This window comes from Platalea leucorodia (genome assembly GCF_965183815.1).
Source record: "Platalea leucorodia genome assembly, chromosome: 7".
Taxonomy (NCBI): Eukaryota; Metazoa; Chordata; class Aves; order Pelecaniformes; family Threskiornithidae; genus Platalea; species Platalea leucorodia.
Window position 1 is genome coordinate 55,248,567 of NC_138829.1, and position 16,792 is coordinate 55,265,358.

Genomic DNA, 16,792 nt, shown 5'->3' on the forward strand with positions numbered 1-16,792 from the left:
GGGCCGGAAGGTCGTTACCTGAATTATCTCCAGCTCGCCCTGTTTATTACTGCCAGCCCCTAGATGTAGCAGAGCTGCAGGGTCGTGTTTGCTGCGGGTAGCAAACCCAAACCAGTTCACCCCAGCTGGGATTCGATGCGTCGCTGTCTGCAAACTGGCTCAGTGGCATTTGCGCAGGGGTGGCATCACCGAGCCCTGCGTGGCAGCCGGGGCAGAGCCACGGGTGAGCGCTGAGGCTTGCGTAAGCCCGGCGGGGTTTGCTCACGGGCAGGCTCACCACCCGCCCTGGTGCTGCTTGGCCCCCAGCCACCGCTCCCTGCCAGCGTGGAGGGTGAAAGTGTAACGGCGCCCGGGCCCTCGCGTGACGCCCGCGTCCCGGCCGGCACGAAGGGGCTCGTCCCTGCGGGGTCTGGGGCTGTCACCTCGCCCCCACCCGCTCCTGGCTGGTTTTAGGGTGCAGGAGCCACCTTCACCCCACAACTGCTTCTTGCACAAGGCAGCGCTCGCCCTGCCGGGGGCTCCTATCTCGCCCGCGGTGGGGCGGGGGGGGAGTCCCGGCTGCCCGGGGCGAGCGGGGATGGAGCCCCGCTCCCTGCAAGGGGCCCGAAGCCTCCTGGCCTGCCCAGAGGCCGCGGAGATGGGCGGCGCGGCGGCGAGCTGCCGGCTGCGGTGGAGCGGTGTGAGGGGGCCCTCTGCCTGCCTCCCGCAGGACGGCTCCTCGCAGGGCAGCTCCAGCTCGGCCCGGGCATCGGCTCCCTGCCTCCCTGGCCTCCTCCTAGGTGCTGGGGCTGCCGTCAGGGTCCCCCCGAAGCCATTTCATGCCCGGGCTGAGCGAGCCCCGTTCCCACAGCATCTCCTCCCCGGGCAAGCGTGCCCCTCACCAGCCTCGGTGGCCTTTCCCTGCGCTCACCCAAACGCCTTTCATGTACCAGGGGCACAAAACCAGCAGTAGTATTTTAGGCACAATCTCACAATGTCGACTAAAAGGGAAGAATCACTCCCCCCCCTTCCCCATTTCTGCCCTCGAGCTAAAGAAAAAGAAAAAGAAATCCTCATCAAGCTGTCAAGCTCAGTTTCCTGAAGGAATACAATTAAATCTGTACATGGCAACGTGACCGTCAGTTCTTCCCCATCTCAAAAGATACTTCTCAAGCAGCATTCTGCTGTTCCTCTCTTCCACCCCCTCCTCTCGGTTTTCCTTCCCGCCGCTGAGTGCAACAGAGGCTGCGGTTTCGCAGCCAAAAAAAGGTGCGATTTGGAGAGCGTGGCGCAATGTTGTGAGTGGCAGAAATGAAAAGGCAGAGAAGCAACCCTCGAAAGCCTGCCTTCTGCTACATCGGGTGTCAGCCTTGGCAAAACCTGAACTTCCAGAATTTTCTTGCAAAATTAAGACAAAAAAAAAAAAGCAATTAGAGGACCTACGGATTTGGCTGCCGCTTTTCTTTCCCTTGTTCCCTCAAAATGAAAAAATGTTCTTTCTTTCACTTAACAGCACAGTCAGTGCAATCTGGGATGTACCTGCCTGCCAGTATATGGGGACGCAGTTTTGCCATCTCAATTTGGGGTTCCCCAACACTGGCAAGATGAAATGAATGCTAAGCACCTTGCTGCTGCTGTGCTTGGAAGACCTCTGCATGAATAAATGACTTTTTTTTTCCTAAGCAAGCTTGGAATCTATGCCCCACCTCATTTTCCCCATTTGGGAGGTGCTTTCCTACTGCCGTGAGTTTGGAGGGGATCCATTAAAATGAATGGAGGGGCACTAAGAGAGAGGAGAGGAGAGCACAGGGACTTTGATGCTCCCAGCCCAGGGCCACAGGCAAAGCCGAGGCGAAGGCTGTGGTGGAGCTGAGCATCTGCCTGGGGTCGATCATCCCATCCTCCAGCCGTGGGGTTACCGCGTCCTCCTCTGCTACCCTGTTCTTGTCCGAGGCAGGTCTGGGTGGACCTCCGACCTGCTGCAGCACAGCGATTTCAGCATTCCCACCTCCTACAATGTGGGCAACAAATAATAAATATGATGGTTACTAATAATAGCCCACCCTCTCCACCCCTGACAGTTTATGCATGCAAAAATGCTGCAGAGTCAGTTCAATATTCCCCCTGGTTCATTAAACCAGCATCCATTTTCCTGCAGATAAGATAGTCCGTCAGGGGAAGGGATGATGGTAACTCATTTGTCACACTTGTTAAATGTAGGAAAGGCTGGCTTTGGGTCACTTCCAATTTTGTGTCAGCTCTGCCTTTATCTGAGCAGCCCCGCGCCTGCATGCCAAGCAGGGCGGCTCTCTCCTGCGTGGCACAGGATTTTGCAGAGTTGGGGGTGTCTCTGAGTGCAAAAGCACTTGTAACATGGCTTCAACGAGTCCCAGCTCATAGAGAGGAATGCACTTGTTATTGCAAGAGGTGCCAGGCATGTTGGTCTTGCTCAAACCTGCAGCTTTGAGCCCCTAGCACTGCAAGCAGGGTCACCCTGCGTGAGTTATCCCCTGAATCCATCCTGCCAGGCTTGTGTTTGGGCTGCAAATCTTGAGAGGTACTATGGGCACCCAGATGGTGGAGAATATCGAGCCAAGACCTTGGGAACAGCCAATGTGAGCTCGGTGCAGGTACAGGGGGAAGGAAAAGGTGATGCAACCTCACCTCTGTGCTCCTCCTAACCCTCGGAGGATTTTGGGGTGACTAGTCCGGGTCTTGCCTAAACTAGCACTGTCCCAGCAGGCTTTAATTTGCTCCAATTATCAGGTGCCAGCTCAGGGTGTCTGCAATGTGAGTCATTTTGGCTGCACCCTCTTTGGAGGCATTGCCATCGCGACAGGCCACCTCCTTCCTCTGCCAGGGACAAGGACTGGATACAGCCCCTAGATATGTTAGGATGGAAATGCCAATGGCTATGACCCCTCAGATCTTGCTTCAGGGAAAGGAGCAAGAAGCAGCCAAGAGAGTCTGGGAAGAGTCTTGACCTTTGGATGAGTGATCATAGAGCAGTTCATGGCTGAGATACTTCCCAGGGCACCATGTACTGCACTGCCAGCAGAAACTTCAGTGCAAAACAGACCCCTGATCTGGTCTGGTGTGGAAATGCCTTCCAGCAAGTGGGGAGCAGGTAGGACTGCAGGTCCTTCTGCCCGTAGCTTCCCCCGTAAATGAAGCTCAGGCCAGGGTTAAGGCATGGAAACTTGGGCAGGAAGGAGGTGACATCTCATGAGGCTTTCAGGGAAGCATCCTGATAGTCTGTCCCCATGGCCCACATGACCCTCACTGAGCACAGCCCAGACAGCACGTTGATTTAACCACGTGCTCAACGGAGGATGAAGTGTCCCACGGCAGCCTGTCTGCATTCCCCATCTCTTGCTGCACCTTCACTTTTGTGGTGGGCGCAAAGGTGGACGCTGTTGCCTCCTCCCGGCTCCATGGCTAGTCTGCAGCGACCAGTCTCCCTTGGTGTGAGGTCATCTTACAGCTGGAAAAAGATGAGGCAGCTGCAGTATATGAGATGAGATGAGATGAAGGGTCAGAGGGGCTGAAAAGCTGTATTTTAGTCCTGGTCTTGCCATTCATTTGTGGTGCTTTCAAGTCAGGGTGTGTTGATTTGCAGCACCGCAGGCAGCCGCAGGCAGCTGTTGGGAAGGGCTCTGAGTTCCTACCTGGTTCAGTGGCAAACATGCAGCGTCTCCAAAATCTGGCTCTCAGTAACGACCCCGGGATGTGCTGCAGTAGCAGCAGGTTCGGACTGCGGTGATTTATTTCTATCTATCTTCAACATTTGTCCTAGCAGGGGAGGGGGGACCTGCCCGCTCAGCTGCATTTGCTTGCTTGCAATTGATCGACCATCACAGGAGTTGTTGAGATCTCTGCTCTTAAATCTGGATCTGTGCCCTTTTTGATGGCTGTGTGCGGCCCCGACCTGCAGCAGCATCCCTCACTCCTGCTTTAAATCTCTCCCAAGCAACCGCTGGTGACATGAGCATTTTCTCTTGCCAGCGTGTAGGGACCAGGAGCCCGGCCCTCCTAAGGAAGGAATTAACCCAGCAGCATCAGATATCAGAGGTATCTTTATTGACCATTTACAGAAATACAGTAGCACTCGGTTTAGGGGGCTTAGGCGAGTTCTCCAGAAGGTGCCTTCCTTCTCAGCATTGCTGGGAGATCCTGAAGAGAAACCTGCCCTTTAATGCCTTGGAGTTTCTCTGGAGGCTTTGGGGCTCCCTAGCACGAACTTCCTAACACCCTCAGCTCTCCAGGGACTGGGAGTTGTTCGAACTGGTGAATGAAACTCAAGAGAGGAAAAAGAAAAGAAACCCCCATACATTGGGGGGTGGTGGGGTGGTCTGAACATGTCTGATATGTTGTGAGCCGGCCCTGCCGCGGTCACCATCCATCACTGCACGTAACTCCTGCTCGGCAGGACCTTGCTGCTCCCCAGAGCTCAGCTTTCTGCCCCCAGGCGTGCGCCGCTCTCGGCTTTGCATGCTCTTGTCACACGGCTTGTTGGCCGTAAAATAAATATTTCTTGGTCTGTTTTTCTCCCTGTACATGTGTAAGAGTGAGACCCTTTCCTACAGCAGTTCACAAACTGTTTGGGGGCAGGAAGGGTATGCTCAGCTGAGCTGATCAACTCATTTCATTTTTATTTATGTATTTAATTGGATTTTTTTTGCAATCAAGATGGAGTGTTTTGGGGGTTTTTTTGCATCCTTGCTACAAGAAACAACTGCAGACACTTCTGGCATAGAGGCATTTTGGCGGCAGCTGCTGCTGTTGGCCTCACTCTAGTAGTCAGTGAGGGGGTATCGCAGGAAGATGAAGATAAGGATGATACAGAAGGTGGCAAGGGCTGAGCTGGTGATGTTAAAAAGCCGGGCTGTCTTGGCATCTTCGACTGCTCCATTTAAGTCATTGAGGAGTTTCTTATCCCGGACCTGAGACCCCAAAAAAAAAAAACCAAATTGGGAGATGTGTAAAAAGACATAACTTGTTTCAAGCAACATCCACACTGTAGGGTACCTGTGCAGCGGACAAGGGCTGGGCTGTGCCTCTTTGCATTTGAATGCTTGGGGTGCCATAAAACACCCTGAGGTGAGGTTTGCACCCTGGCTCTGCTGTGGGTTGTGCTTGTGAGGCCAAGCACTGTAATGCCTGTGGGCTGGAAACCCCTGGGAGCGGAGAAGACCTGGAAGAGTGACCAGTTGCTGTTACCAACCAGGCAAACCAGGTCCCCGTGGCCCCTGGAGGGGGGCAGTGCCATTTTGAGCCTGAGGGCACACAAAGGAACTGAGGCGCCATCATGCACCCCATGCACGTGGGCACTAAAACAGCCTTCCCACCGTGTTGCAGCCCCCTGGCCCTGCAGCACTGGGCTTCGACTCGCCCAGCCTGCAAGCAAGAAGGCTGGCTGCAGTTTCGGTGTGCGTCCCCGTGCCTCCGTCTGCGCTGAGGAGCTGAGCAGGCGAAACCTGGCATGGCATCCTACTGCAGCTCCAGGGCTGCGCATGAGCCTCCAGCATATTAAGCAGTCCTGGGTTAATGAGTTCCTTTTGCAGGTCTTATGTGGCTCGTGTAGCGTCTCTGCCACTGGCAGTTTTCAATCCTGACAGCACGGTCTGCTCTCTTCATTGTCCTGCGGGCTGGGACTTTCACGGGCTTGCCTTGGGAAAGCTCTGCAGTGGGTAAGGATTGTGCATGTTCATGTCACTGGCTTGCCTCCACCTCCTCCAGGCTGCCAGGCAGTGCATGGCGCTGCCAGGCAGCGATGGCACCAGCAGGCAGTGGATGGCACAGCTAGGCAGCGATGCCACTTGCAGGCAGCGATGGCATTACCAGGCAGCGATGGCATTACCAGGCAGCGATGGCACTAGCAGGCAGCAGATGGCACTGCAAGGCAGCAATGCCACTAGCAGGCAGGGATGGCATTACCAGGCAACGATGGCACTGCCAGGCAGCAGATGGCATCGCCAGGCAGTGATGGCATCGTCAGGCAGCAGATGGCACAGCCAGGCAGCAATGGCACAGCCAGGCAGTGCATAGCACATGCAGGCAGAGGATGGCACAGCCAGGCAGCAATGGCACAGCCAGGCAGTGCATAGCACATGCAGGCAGCGGATGGCACAGCCAGGCAGCTGATGGTACTGCCTGCCAGCAGCAGCTCTGCAGTTTGAGCCCAACAGATGAGCGGTCAGGCTCCATCCCTCCTAGCAGGGATGCGTCCCTGTCCCCAAACCGTCCCATCAGCCAGCCCTCAGCAGACCCAGGCAGCTGGAGTCATGAGGATGTGGGAAGAAAGGACCAGGAGACTTTACCCCTCTTCCCTTTCTTGTATCCGAACAGAGTATCCAGGGGCTGGTACGGCATGGCAGTGCCTGCTTTGCTGCCCACTTTGCAGCTGGAGGGTTGGAGGCCGCGGGGCCATGGGTCTTTAGCAGCCTGCCTTTGCTCTGACAGCATCAGCACCATCAAGGCGCTGCTGGCTGAACGCTAGATGTCGGTGGCAGGCTGTGAAAACCAGCCCCGGAGTCCTACCTAGAAATATTAAAAAGGCTTTTATCGACCAGGAGCTTTCCGAAAAGACTCTGCGACGGATTCAGACCACGTCTTAGTGACTTTTTCTCTCTCTCTCCTGCAGTGCTGACCCACAGGGCTGTCCTGAAAGCTTTCCACTGGACCCACTGGATATGGGCAAGGGTTGCTGAACCCCTCACTGAGCCATGCTGGTTCATGGGGCCTCCAAAACCACATCTCAGACCCTCAAGCAATGTCCCCTCTGTCACACCAGTGAGGACCTCTCTGCACAAGCACCCCCTGCTCTTCATTAATCCTGGACCGTGGGGAGGGAGGCTGCTGCTGGCACGAGGCCTGCAGGAGCTGGTGCTGGCAAGCTCATAGGCAAGAATGAGAGCTCTGTTTTCTTCCTTGTATTAAATCCTGTGGTGCCTCGGCTCCTGTTGTGCCCCGCTCCCAGGAGCCTGCAGCTGGAGCCGGGGCCATCCACCCATCACCCCGCTGCTGAGTGCTCGGCAGCTTCAGGGCATCCTTCTGGGAGCGGTGACGGGGAGAGTCACAAACCTCGCGTGGCTCTGTGGCATGCTTGGCTGGTGCTCCCAGCAGCAGAGAGAACCTCTGGGAAGGCAGCAAGCCAGCAGCCTGGGAGCCCGCGCGCCTTTTTGTGTCAGCTGTGTGTCTGGGATGACTCACCTTTGAAATTATTTGGTAGATTTAGCATCCTCCTGAAAACCCCTGGGCACAGCAGCACTGGGCAGCTGGCACCCCGTCACCCACCGGTGAGAAGCATGGAGGTCCCTGTGGGCAGAGCCCCAGAGGTGCTGGATTCAGGCCAGAAATCCTGCCTGCTGCTCCCAGCAGGCTCTTTGAAGCTCTCACGCGCTGTCTTCCCAGCAGCAGGGCTGCTGGAGGCAAACCCTGTGCAAAGCAAATGCCTTTTGTCCCTTCCTCCGCAGAGCAAATACCTTTTGCCCCTTCCTCCGCTGTAACCCAGCCATGACTGGCAGGGTCGCTCTCTGCCACAGGCAAGCCGGTGTTTGCCGTGAGCATTTGCCAGGCAGACAGAGGTTTCTCCAGCAGACCAGTGTGGCCGGCACACCGAGCTCTGCAGCCCTCCCGCCACCAAGCTGGTTGCTTTGCCTTTGTGGGGCGAGTGCCTCTTGGCCCCAGGAGCTCTCCCCCACTCCTCGCCTCCTGCTCCCCCTTTCCCTGGGGTGCCCTGCTGCCCTAATTTCCGTGCCCAGCCCTCTTCCAGTGCTGCCAGCAGCCATTCCCACCTGACACCAGCCTGCACTCATGATCTGTGCTTTGAGTCTTTCCCACGGCTCGCTTCAGCAGCACCTGCCCTCAACTTTCCCATGGCTCTCCTTCTGTCCCTGCTCCAGTCCTGCTGCTCCTCAGCATCTCTAGCAAGGGGCACCCGGGGCTGCCATCTCCTCAGTGCCACCATTTCCTCCCAGTTCCTTTTTTTGTCCTTCCTCTCTCTTCTCTTTCCTGCTGTTTGGGCACCCACTCCTGCCAACCCCTGAGGCACACAGAGCTCTGCCCCCATTGCCTGTCTCCGGCAGCCCCCTGCCCTTTCCCTGCCCTTTCCCTTCCCTAGCTCTCCTCCGGCTGCTCTTGCCTTGGTCGCCTGGATCCCTCATCCTCACCGAGTCCTCGGTGCCCTTTCTCTCCTCCTTTATTTCCTCATACACCCTATGGTTTCAGTGGTCACCCTCATGCAAATCATCCCTTATTGGCCATTATCATTTATATTGCAACGGAGCCTCTAAGTGCCAGACAACCACCAGGGCCCCTGCGGCACATAAGTGCAATGAAAAGGCATTTCTCCTTCCAAACCACTCACAGCCCTGGCCTCCCACATCTCTCCAGGGTGGCCTCACCTCCTCCTGCCTGGCCTTGAACCCATAGATGCTCACAGATGTCTCCCTTCAATGTCCTGCTGCGGCATCCGAGCCAGGCTCTGGAGGAGGAGCTCTCCTGGAGACCAGATACACTTTTTGGCTCCTTCCCTGCTCTGTCCTTAAGGAGATGCCAGTGTCTTTCTCATAGCCCAGCCTCAGCTTTTCCTATTTTCGTGCTCCTGTGGTTACCATCACCATAATGTGCTGGCAGTTGGTGCATGAGCTTCTGGGAGCCCTGGAGGTTGCTTCCTTCCACAGCCGAGGAGGTGAGGCACGGGGGGACAGGTCCCCAAGGTCACAAGGCTGAACCCCTGCAAACCCAAGTGTGGCGTTTCCTTAGTCACAGACTCTTTTCTCATGGTCACTTTGACCCTTCTCACCTTGCCTAAAGTTATTTGGGGATTTTTGGCCCTGTTTTGCACCAAGATGACTGGTGTGTAAGGATAATTATCCTGCATCTGCTGACTAGGGTTTCCCCAGGCACCCCAAAGTGCTGCGTGGTGGCCCTTTTGGAGATTCCACCCCGGACAAGGCAAAGCTCATCTCTGGCCCAGCTTGACAACTTACATGTTTCCTTTCCTTTTCCATGCCTGGCCTTCCATGAAACACAGCCTGCTTTTGTGGTTTAACATGCAAACATTCTTCCTCCTCTCTCCCACCAGCGAAAGGCAGTGGTGGCCTTTCCCTCCGATCTTGCTTGTCTGTCACCTCCCTGCTGCTCACCTTGTCCTCCACCATCTCCAGCTCACCTTGTCCTCCACCATCTCTCGCTCACCTTGTCCTCCACCATCTCTCGCTCACCTTGTCCTCCACCATCTCCCGCTCACCTTGTCCTCCACCATCTCCAGCTCACCTTGTCCCCCACCATCTCCAGCTCACCTTGTCCCCCACCATCTCTCACTCACCTTGTCCTCCACCATCTCTCGCTTACCTTGTCCTTCACCATCTCCAGCTCACCTTGTCCTCCACCATCTCCAGCTCACCTTGTCCCCCACCATCTCTCACTCACCTTGTCCTCCACCATCTCTCGCTTACCTTGTCCTTCACCATCTCCAGCTCACCTCCTCCTCCAACACCTCCGGTGTGCCGGTGCCTGAGGGGTCTTTCTCTCCTCCCTCTGACCACCATCTCCTGCCCTTCCTTCCCCCTGGGCTTTGCCTTCAGCTTCCTCTCCAAGCACTCCCCTTGACTCCTACCGTCCCGCTCCTTCCTGGTCCCTTCCCCAGCAGCCACCTCCCCTCGCTCTGCTCTGGGGCTTGGTCACTCTTATTTTTGGGAGCAGGGAACTTGCTGTGCGGGTACAAAGTGCTGCCTCATTTTGCAGGAGGAGACAAATGGTTTGTTGATAATGAGCCTAATGAGGCTGTATTTAAGGCAGCCCGGCTTTTAGCATGCAGCCCACAGCTGGTTGTCTGTAAACCCATTTCCGTGCAGAGCTCTGCGTCCCTACACATAAGGAGCTCTGGAGGAGATCCTTGGATTTATTTGCTCTGTGAATTGGTCAAGAGCTCTCCAGCTCGCATACTTCCACCACGCCAGCACCGGCATCACGGGGCTGTTGCCTCTGCATTTTACCCACCGCCATAAACCATTGCTCCTCCCGAAAAGCGAGCTGAGAGCCTGCCTGAGAGGCCAGGTGCCACAGCCTCTCTGCTTCTTGGGGTTAATAAATAGCTACGGATTTGTGCTGCTCTGCTTCCACTCAAAACAGGGAAGGACAACACATGGTGAAAGGGGAAGGTAAACAGCCGTGCCCGGAGCTGCATGCTAAGGGCTGGGCAGAGAGCGGGCAGAAGAGCTCAGCTCCCCTGGGGTGCTATCACACCACAAATTTCAGTGGCCTCGAGGGTCAAGAAAGCTCTGTGAGCAACCCCGCGGGCTGCTGATGGGGCTTAAAAAGCCAGCAGGGCTTCTTGCCATCTTTGACTCTATACAACCACAACATGGCATCTGTACCACGGCTCGGCTCAGATCCCAGCTCCTCTGACCTACCGCCTCATGGCATAATGGGTACTGAGAAGGACTTGGCTCACCCCGGCGGTCTCTGGAGATGGACCTCATAACAACTGAAGTGAGATCTCCTGCCACCAGGCGCTGATGCATCATTAATTACTGCTTGGAGCTGGGAAAGAGGAGAGGAGGGAGCTGCTGAATATCAGGCCGTGGCATTTGCTCCTGATGAAAACCAACTCAATCCAAAGCGTTACCGTTGGACCAATCCTTGCATCTGTGCTAGGCTGGTTTAAGGTTACTTAAAGGCTGGGGTTAAGGTTACTTTATGGTTTCTAACTTCCCTGGTCCTGCTGTTTATCTCTTCTTCCCCAGCACCAACGCATGCTTACACGCGAGCGCCTTGCTTGCGATCCGGGAGACTGACCTTGAGAAGCCTGAGATGCTAGAAATAACCCCTGGAAGGATACATGAGTTGGTGCAACTCCATTGCAGCCCAGCAAGCTGTATCTGGTGAGGATCTGGCCCTCTACGGGTGTAAATAAAGATGAGGTGTGCCGTCACACTGTTATTCAGAGCGCTTGGCTGGGGTGTCTGTCACACAGAGTACTTGGCTTGGATGTCACAGTCTTTGCCCTCACCTGACTTCATGTGTGCCTTTGAGTAAGAGCATAAATTCTTTGGTGCTGGAGTGGGTTCTTGGCATTTTTTAGTAAATGGTGGTCACCATGAAATAGCATTTCCCTGCAGAAAGAAATCTAGAAGGCTGCAGCTCATGTGCAAAAGGCCAGGCAGACATGGAGGTACCGTTTTCCCAGTTGCAGCTGAAACCAATAGAAGTGGGCACAGGGAAGAAGACAGCCTCACGGTAATATTCAAGTGTACTTAAGCATACATCTGGCTTCCAGTATGGGCATTGGGCTGCTGAAACTGGTGGAAATACTAGGGTGTGCTAAGGTCCATAATGAAACACCTCATGGACTTGGGGCACGAAGGAGCTACTGCTGTATTAACGGTATGAATCTGGCAAAAGCAGATGATGTTTATGGCAAGGTATTTAAAATGTTATTTCTGATCATGAAAACGATGGTTTCTGAGGTTACTAGATGTTTCAGTTATTTAAAGCAAATGGAAAAACCGTAACCTGGGAAGCATTTAATGCCACCAGTGCCCTGATGGCCCTTCAGCCAGGAAACCTGTGCTCCACTGGCTGAGGGCTCTGCCGTCAGAGGTCCCAGAAAGGGCTCAGGGAGGGGAAGGTGCTGCTCCCCTCCTCTCCCTCCCACAGCACATTACTCAGTCTCTGCAGAGCACAGACATCCTAGAAAGGCTGGGACTTAAGTTATCTGCTGCTAAATTGTCCTTACATCTAATTGTAGAGGAACAAGAGAAGTCTGTTTAAAGGAACATCTGTCTCCAGGGCATTCCTTGCTTCTGCTTTCTCTGAACTTTGGGGGAAAACCTTATTGACTGTAAAAGATGAAAACAACAGACCTGGAGAAATGACCCTAACATCCAGCCTGGCTGGGATGTTGTGAAGGTCTCTGCAGTAGCTGTGAGTGAGGAAGTATCCCATCTTTCTTAACATCCCAGTGGTCTTCCCCAGGACAGACCTTCTGCTACTGCCCCAGCATCCCCATTGACTCCCACCACCCATCCCAACAGCAGCCTGCAAGGGCATTCACCATCCCTTCAGCCACTTGCTAGCTCTGTCCTGAGCCTCTGAGGGACATTTTGTTGCTATTTTCCCCCTGCCACAGAGTCACAGCCACTGGGGAGCTCACAGACCAGAGCAGAGTTATTTCTACCTGCTCTGCTCCACATCTGTTCAGGTACGACCGTTATGTCCGATCAGCTACCGCCTGCACAGTCCAAAAGCCAAGGCTGGTTTTTGACAGCCATCTTCTATTTTCCTTTCCCTGATTTGGAGCATATATGCCCATTTCCTTCCCTTGCTGCCGCTTCTTTTTTTCACACTGGGGTTTATGTCCTCTACACCTTTGTAGCTGGATGCTGAGCCCATGCCTCTGCCCTGGCACGAGGCTCCAGCCCCAGGTTACTTACGGGCTTTGCCCTTCTTTCCACCTCATGTCAAGCATAGTGAAGGGCCCAGCCTTTAAAACCCTTTTGTAGGTGGCAGACCCTACTCTGTCCTGTCCCCTGGGGATGGGTCAGCTGTGCCCTCAGGCTGTCCTGTCCCCACTGCTGGCTGCAGCTGAGGGACCGCATCTACCCAGATACCTGCTGTAGCTACTGCCAGCTGTGTCCCTGTGATGTGATCTTAGCCCGCTGTGACCATGCCTCTTGCATGGGAAAGATGCTGATCGTTAAAGGCAAATTCAGATGAGCAAAGACATAAAAAAAAGGAGGAAGCCAGTTTCTTCCCTCGCTGGCTAAATGAGTGGGGGTGTTAAGAGACTCCCTCCTCCGCAATCATGTTAGGCTGCCGCTGCCTGGATTTGCCCTTGGGTCAGTCCTGCTTGTGGTGATGCTCAGCCCTGGCATGATTTGAGCTATTAAATGCCTCGCCCAGGCAGCAGTGAAGCCTGCTGCATGGGTGGCAGATGGGTGCTTATCGCCCATCTTGGGGAAGGGGAAACTGAGGCAGGCACCACAGTGCCAGTACTGGGCGAGCCCAGGGCACGGGTCTGTGGACTTGACCCCGAGCCTTTCTGCCAGAGACCCCCCGATGGGCTCAGGAGCAGCCTCCTTGCAGCGCTGGGCACTCGCAGTCCAGCTCACGGGAGCTGGATGGGGTTAATTGATCTGCTTCTGTGATGAAGCCTGTCTGCGCCCTGGCCTTCCTCTAAATGCTGCCTGCCAAAACAAATCAGCTAGCTCCTCTGCAGGACCACCTCACTGCCCCGGGCTCTCTGCACATCCATTCAGCTAGTTCTGAGGCTGGAAGGCAGGGAAGGGGGGGGCAGCCCAGGCCCCTCTCTCCCGGCAGCTGCCGAGCGGCTGCCTGTTTGCCGGGTGCCATCCCTTCTGGGCTGCTCTCCCCTGCAGCTACTGGGAGTAACCCAGTCCCATCCCCTTCGCTGGCTGTGTGCCACGCCATTGCCCTCTCCATCAACACGGCTCTATTTCCCTCCAGCTCCGATGCTGTGCAAAGTCCCCCTGCACTCTCTTCCCCCTCCTCAGATACCCAGGGCTCGTTCCCATGATGCTGGGAGGTCTCCAGGGCTTGCCTTGGGATTTACAGGGCTCGGAGGGGTGGAGCTGGCCACCAGGTTTGGTGTTCTAATTAGGGAGAGGGCAAGAAGGAAACAAGCAGGATTGCCCTGCACCTTGGCAGCCTCTCCCCCCGACAACTTGCCAGGTGCTGGCTGGTCCTGGCCGGCTGCTTCTTACTGCTTCTGCTCGACCATCCGACGCTGATGGATCCAACCCTGACAAGATCTCTAACCGATAGGATTCTGAAGAAGGGACAAAGTGCCGGGGTGCCTGCAGGTGCAGCACGAGCTGAGCCAGCCCTGCGTTGCCTGCCCACCACCCTGCTGCCGCGGTACAGAGGAGCCTCTGAAGGGTACCATAGCAAGTCAAAGTGCCTCTTTCCCACCTGAAATGACATCCCTGGCTCCAAAACACACTTCGGCTTTCCCCATCCCCATCCCCAGTGGATGCAACCTCTCATTTGGGTAGCAAAGATATGATTTACATCAGGTGCGACCCCCAAACGCTCCCCACCCTCTCTGGCCACCCCTTACCCTGCGCCTCGCACTCAGTACTCACTTTCAATGAATAGGCCAAGGCGATGAAGCCGAGGCAGCAGAAGTTGAGGTATACGAAGTTGAAGATGGACCAGAGATAGTAGTCATTCACCTCGGTGGTGTCGGGGTAGATTTCGATGACAGTGGTGGGGTTGGTCATCGTCTTCTTCTCCACCGAGTGCTTGCACGGGACCGCCGGCCGCAGGCTGTCCCCTTTGCAGCTCTTGCTCTCCATGAGATAAACGGCGGAAGAAGGAGACAGGACCGGCGAACCTTGCCGGAGAGCTGGGGGCTTGGCGATGCAGGCAAAGCAATCCTGCGGGGGGCCCTGTGGGGGTCTTGGTGTCCAGGCCACCCTCTCGAAGGGGCACGGCGGGCCCAGGGGGGGGTCCTGTGTCCTCTCCGTGGTGGCTGCCGCGGCGTCACCGCGCTCTGCCCTGGCAAAGCAAAAGGCCCCCCGTGAAAAATGGGGGTGAGGGGATGAAGAGGTGGGGTGGGGGGGAGCAGAAAAAGGGGGGGAAGGAGCGGAAAGAGGGAGACGTGGGGGGAAGGCAGGAGAGAGAGGGACCGGGAGACAGAGGAGAGCTCGGGGAGAGGAGCGAGGGAGCGGGCAGAGGAGAGAGGGAGGAGAGGAGGGCAGGCAGGAGGGGGAGGAGGGAGGACCGCTACTCCCGGGGACCACAAAGCCGCCGCCTCGGCGCGGAGCTGCCGCCGGCCCCGGCCCCGCGGCGGGGGCAGAGGAGCGGGCAGCAGCGGGCAGCAGCGGGCAGCAGCGGGCAGCATCCCTCCCCCTCTTCCTCGTCCTCCCCCCCTCCGCTGCCCGCTGTCCTGCGTGACCCGCTCCCGAGTCACGAGTGGGGAAATAAATTAAAAAAAAAAAAAAAAGAAGGAAACAAATCAAAGCAGAAGGGAACACTTGGCAGGAGCCGGAGGGCTCCGGGGGAGTTGCCAGCTAGCTGCGCTGCATCCCCCCGCAGCCCTCCCCACCCGCCGGTCGGTCTGTCGGTCTATCTGTCTGTCGGGGCCTTCTGCTTTCTGTCCCACGCCGGGATGGGAGCGGGTTGCTCGGCTGCGGGGCGGCGGGCGGAGCAGGTCTCCCGGTGCGGCAGAGCAGCCTGGCCCTTCGCCCTCCCTCCCTCCTGGGGGTTTTATTTTTGGGGAGCTTTTTTCTTTGGCTGAGTCCTCATCTCTGCGGGATTCCAGATGGGACTGCATTTCCCGATTCCTTCCACCTGCCAGCAGGTCCCCCCTCGCCGTTTTTTTGGGGGGAGAATATCGTGGCCGGAGAGGAGGAGGAGGGGGGATGACAGAGGATGGGGAAGGGGATGTGGGAAGAGGTTCCCCCCCACCCCAGCTTTGCAAATAGAAGAGACTAGTCCACCTCTGGCTGGCCGTCCGTCCGTCCATCCGTCTCCTCCGAAGGCATCAGGAGGAGCGAGGGTTACTCACAAGGAGGGATGCGGGGAGTCGCTGCATATCCGGCTCAGCACTGCCGCCGGCTCGGCTTCCTCGGCGCTGGAGTTGCGGGAGGGGGGGCGGGGGGGGGGGCACCCATGGGCTAGGGGTGGGCAGGGGGGCAGTTAGGGACTGGGAAGGTCGACCTGCAGCCCCCTCCCTCCCCCCCGAACATGCTCCACGCAGGAGAGCTCCTCCGTGTCTCAGCGCTTCTCCCCGCGTCCTCCCCACGGGGACGTCACCTCCTGCTTGGAGCATCCTGGTAGCGCCCCGCTGGGGAATGGCATCTCCTGGGCCCCGGCCGAGCGGCTTCCCCGGCCACCCGGAGGGGATGCTCAGCCCGGCTCTCCCCAGCATCACCCACAGAGACCTTTGCAGTGGGGACTTGCTGCAGCCTGGGTTGCAGGTTTGCTCCCATGGGCCTGGGTGAAAACCTCAAGCAAGCATGGCAGGAGCATGGGGGACGATGGGGACAGTGTGGCAAGGGGAGGTGGTGGCAATGCAGAGCCATGGGGAAAAAATCCTCCGGTCATGGGGGATAGATGGAAAGGAGATAAATCCTTCATGCAGGGTGACAAATCTTGACGGCACTGAGCAAATCCCTGTGCAGGCAGGGGCAGGAGCACCCCAGCAGCAGGATGCAGGGCATGCGGCTGCTTTAGGAGAGGGAGGTGGAGATGTCACAAAGGATGGGCAAGCCCAGGAGGATTGGGCCGTGCCCAGGCTTGGCACACGATCAGGGAAATGCTTGCTGCCTCCTGTTGCCAACTGCCCTGGGAGCTGCCTGGAAACCCAATTCTGGGGTGCTGCGCTAGCATCCCCCCAGGGACGCGATGCCAGAGAGCAGGTGGTGCCGTGCAGGGACAGCTTGCAGGTCATTCAGGAGGATGCAGCTGTGGCATGGGGAGGGTGAGGACCTGAGGACATGCCATGTCATCCCACAGCAGCAGAGCCCGGCCCAGGCCACTTTGGCTGGGGCGCTGGAGAAGGAGAGCAGAAAAATCCCAGAGTACTGGAAACAGGCTGGGTAAAACAAAAGTTTGCGCAAACGGCACCTGCAGGGGAAGGGAAATCCTCTGGAAATGCCTTAAGCCTACCCGTAAAGTGCTGAGCAAAGAAATAAGGATGGTAATTCACTCGGCTGTTCACAAGCAGGTTTGGCTCCTGCATAGGGGCGCCCACCCCATGTTCATCCCCACGGGTTGGTGTGATGCGAGGGGACTGCTTGCACGGCCACAGTGCTCCCAGGCTGGAGGGGGTCCAGTTTCC

General features: G+C 56.6%; 1 protein-coding gene across 1 annotated transcript; it reads right to left on the reverse strand.

Annotated features, from left to right (window-relative positions):
* Nucleotides 1-4,269: 4,269 nt before the first annotated feature.
* On the reverse strand, nt 4,270-15,547 carry IFITM10 (interferon induced transmembrane protein 10). Its single transcript, XM_082317097.1, has 3 exons — nt 15,450-15,547; nt 14,091-14,505; nt 4,270-4,922 (listed from the first exon to the last, which is right to left on the reverse strand). Exons 1-3 carry the CDS (start codon nt 15,473-15,475, stop codon nt 4,773-4,775), a joined length of 591 nt encoding a protein of 196 aa, XP_082173223.1. The 5' UTR covers nt 15,476-15,547; the 3' UTR covers nt 4,270-4,772.
* Between the last annotated feature and the right edge of the window lie 1,245 nt (nt 15,548-16,792).

Bases quoted from the DNA above. Each gene is read 5' to 3' on its own strand.
- IFITM10 (XM_082317097.1), bottom strand. From the start codon at position 15,475: ATGGACGGACGGACGGCCAGCCAGAG. The intron at 14,506-15,449 runs GTGGACTAGTCT...TTGCTTTGCCAG, and splicing joins GGACGGACGGCCAGCCAGAG to GGCAGAGCGCGGTGACGCCG. The intron at 4,923-14,090 runs GTGAGTACTGAG...TTGGGGTCTCAG, and splicing joins CCTTGGCCTATTCATTGAAA to GTCCGGGATAAGAAACTCCT.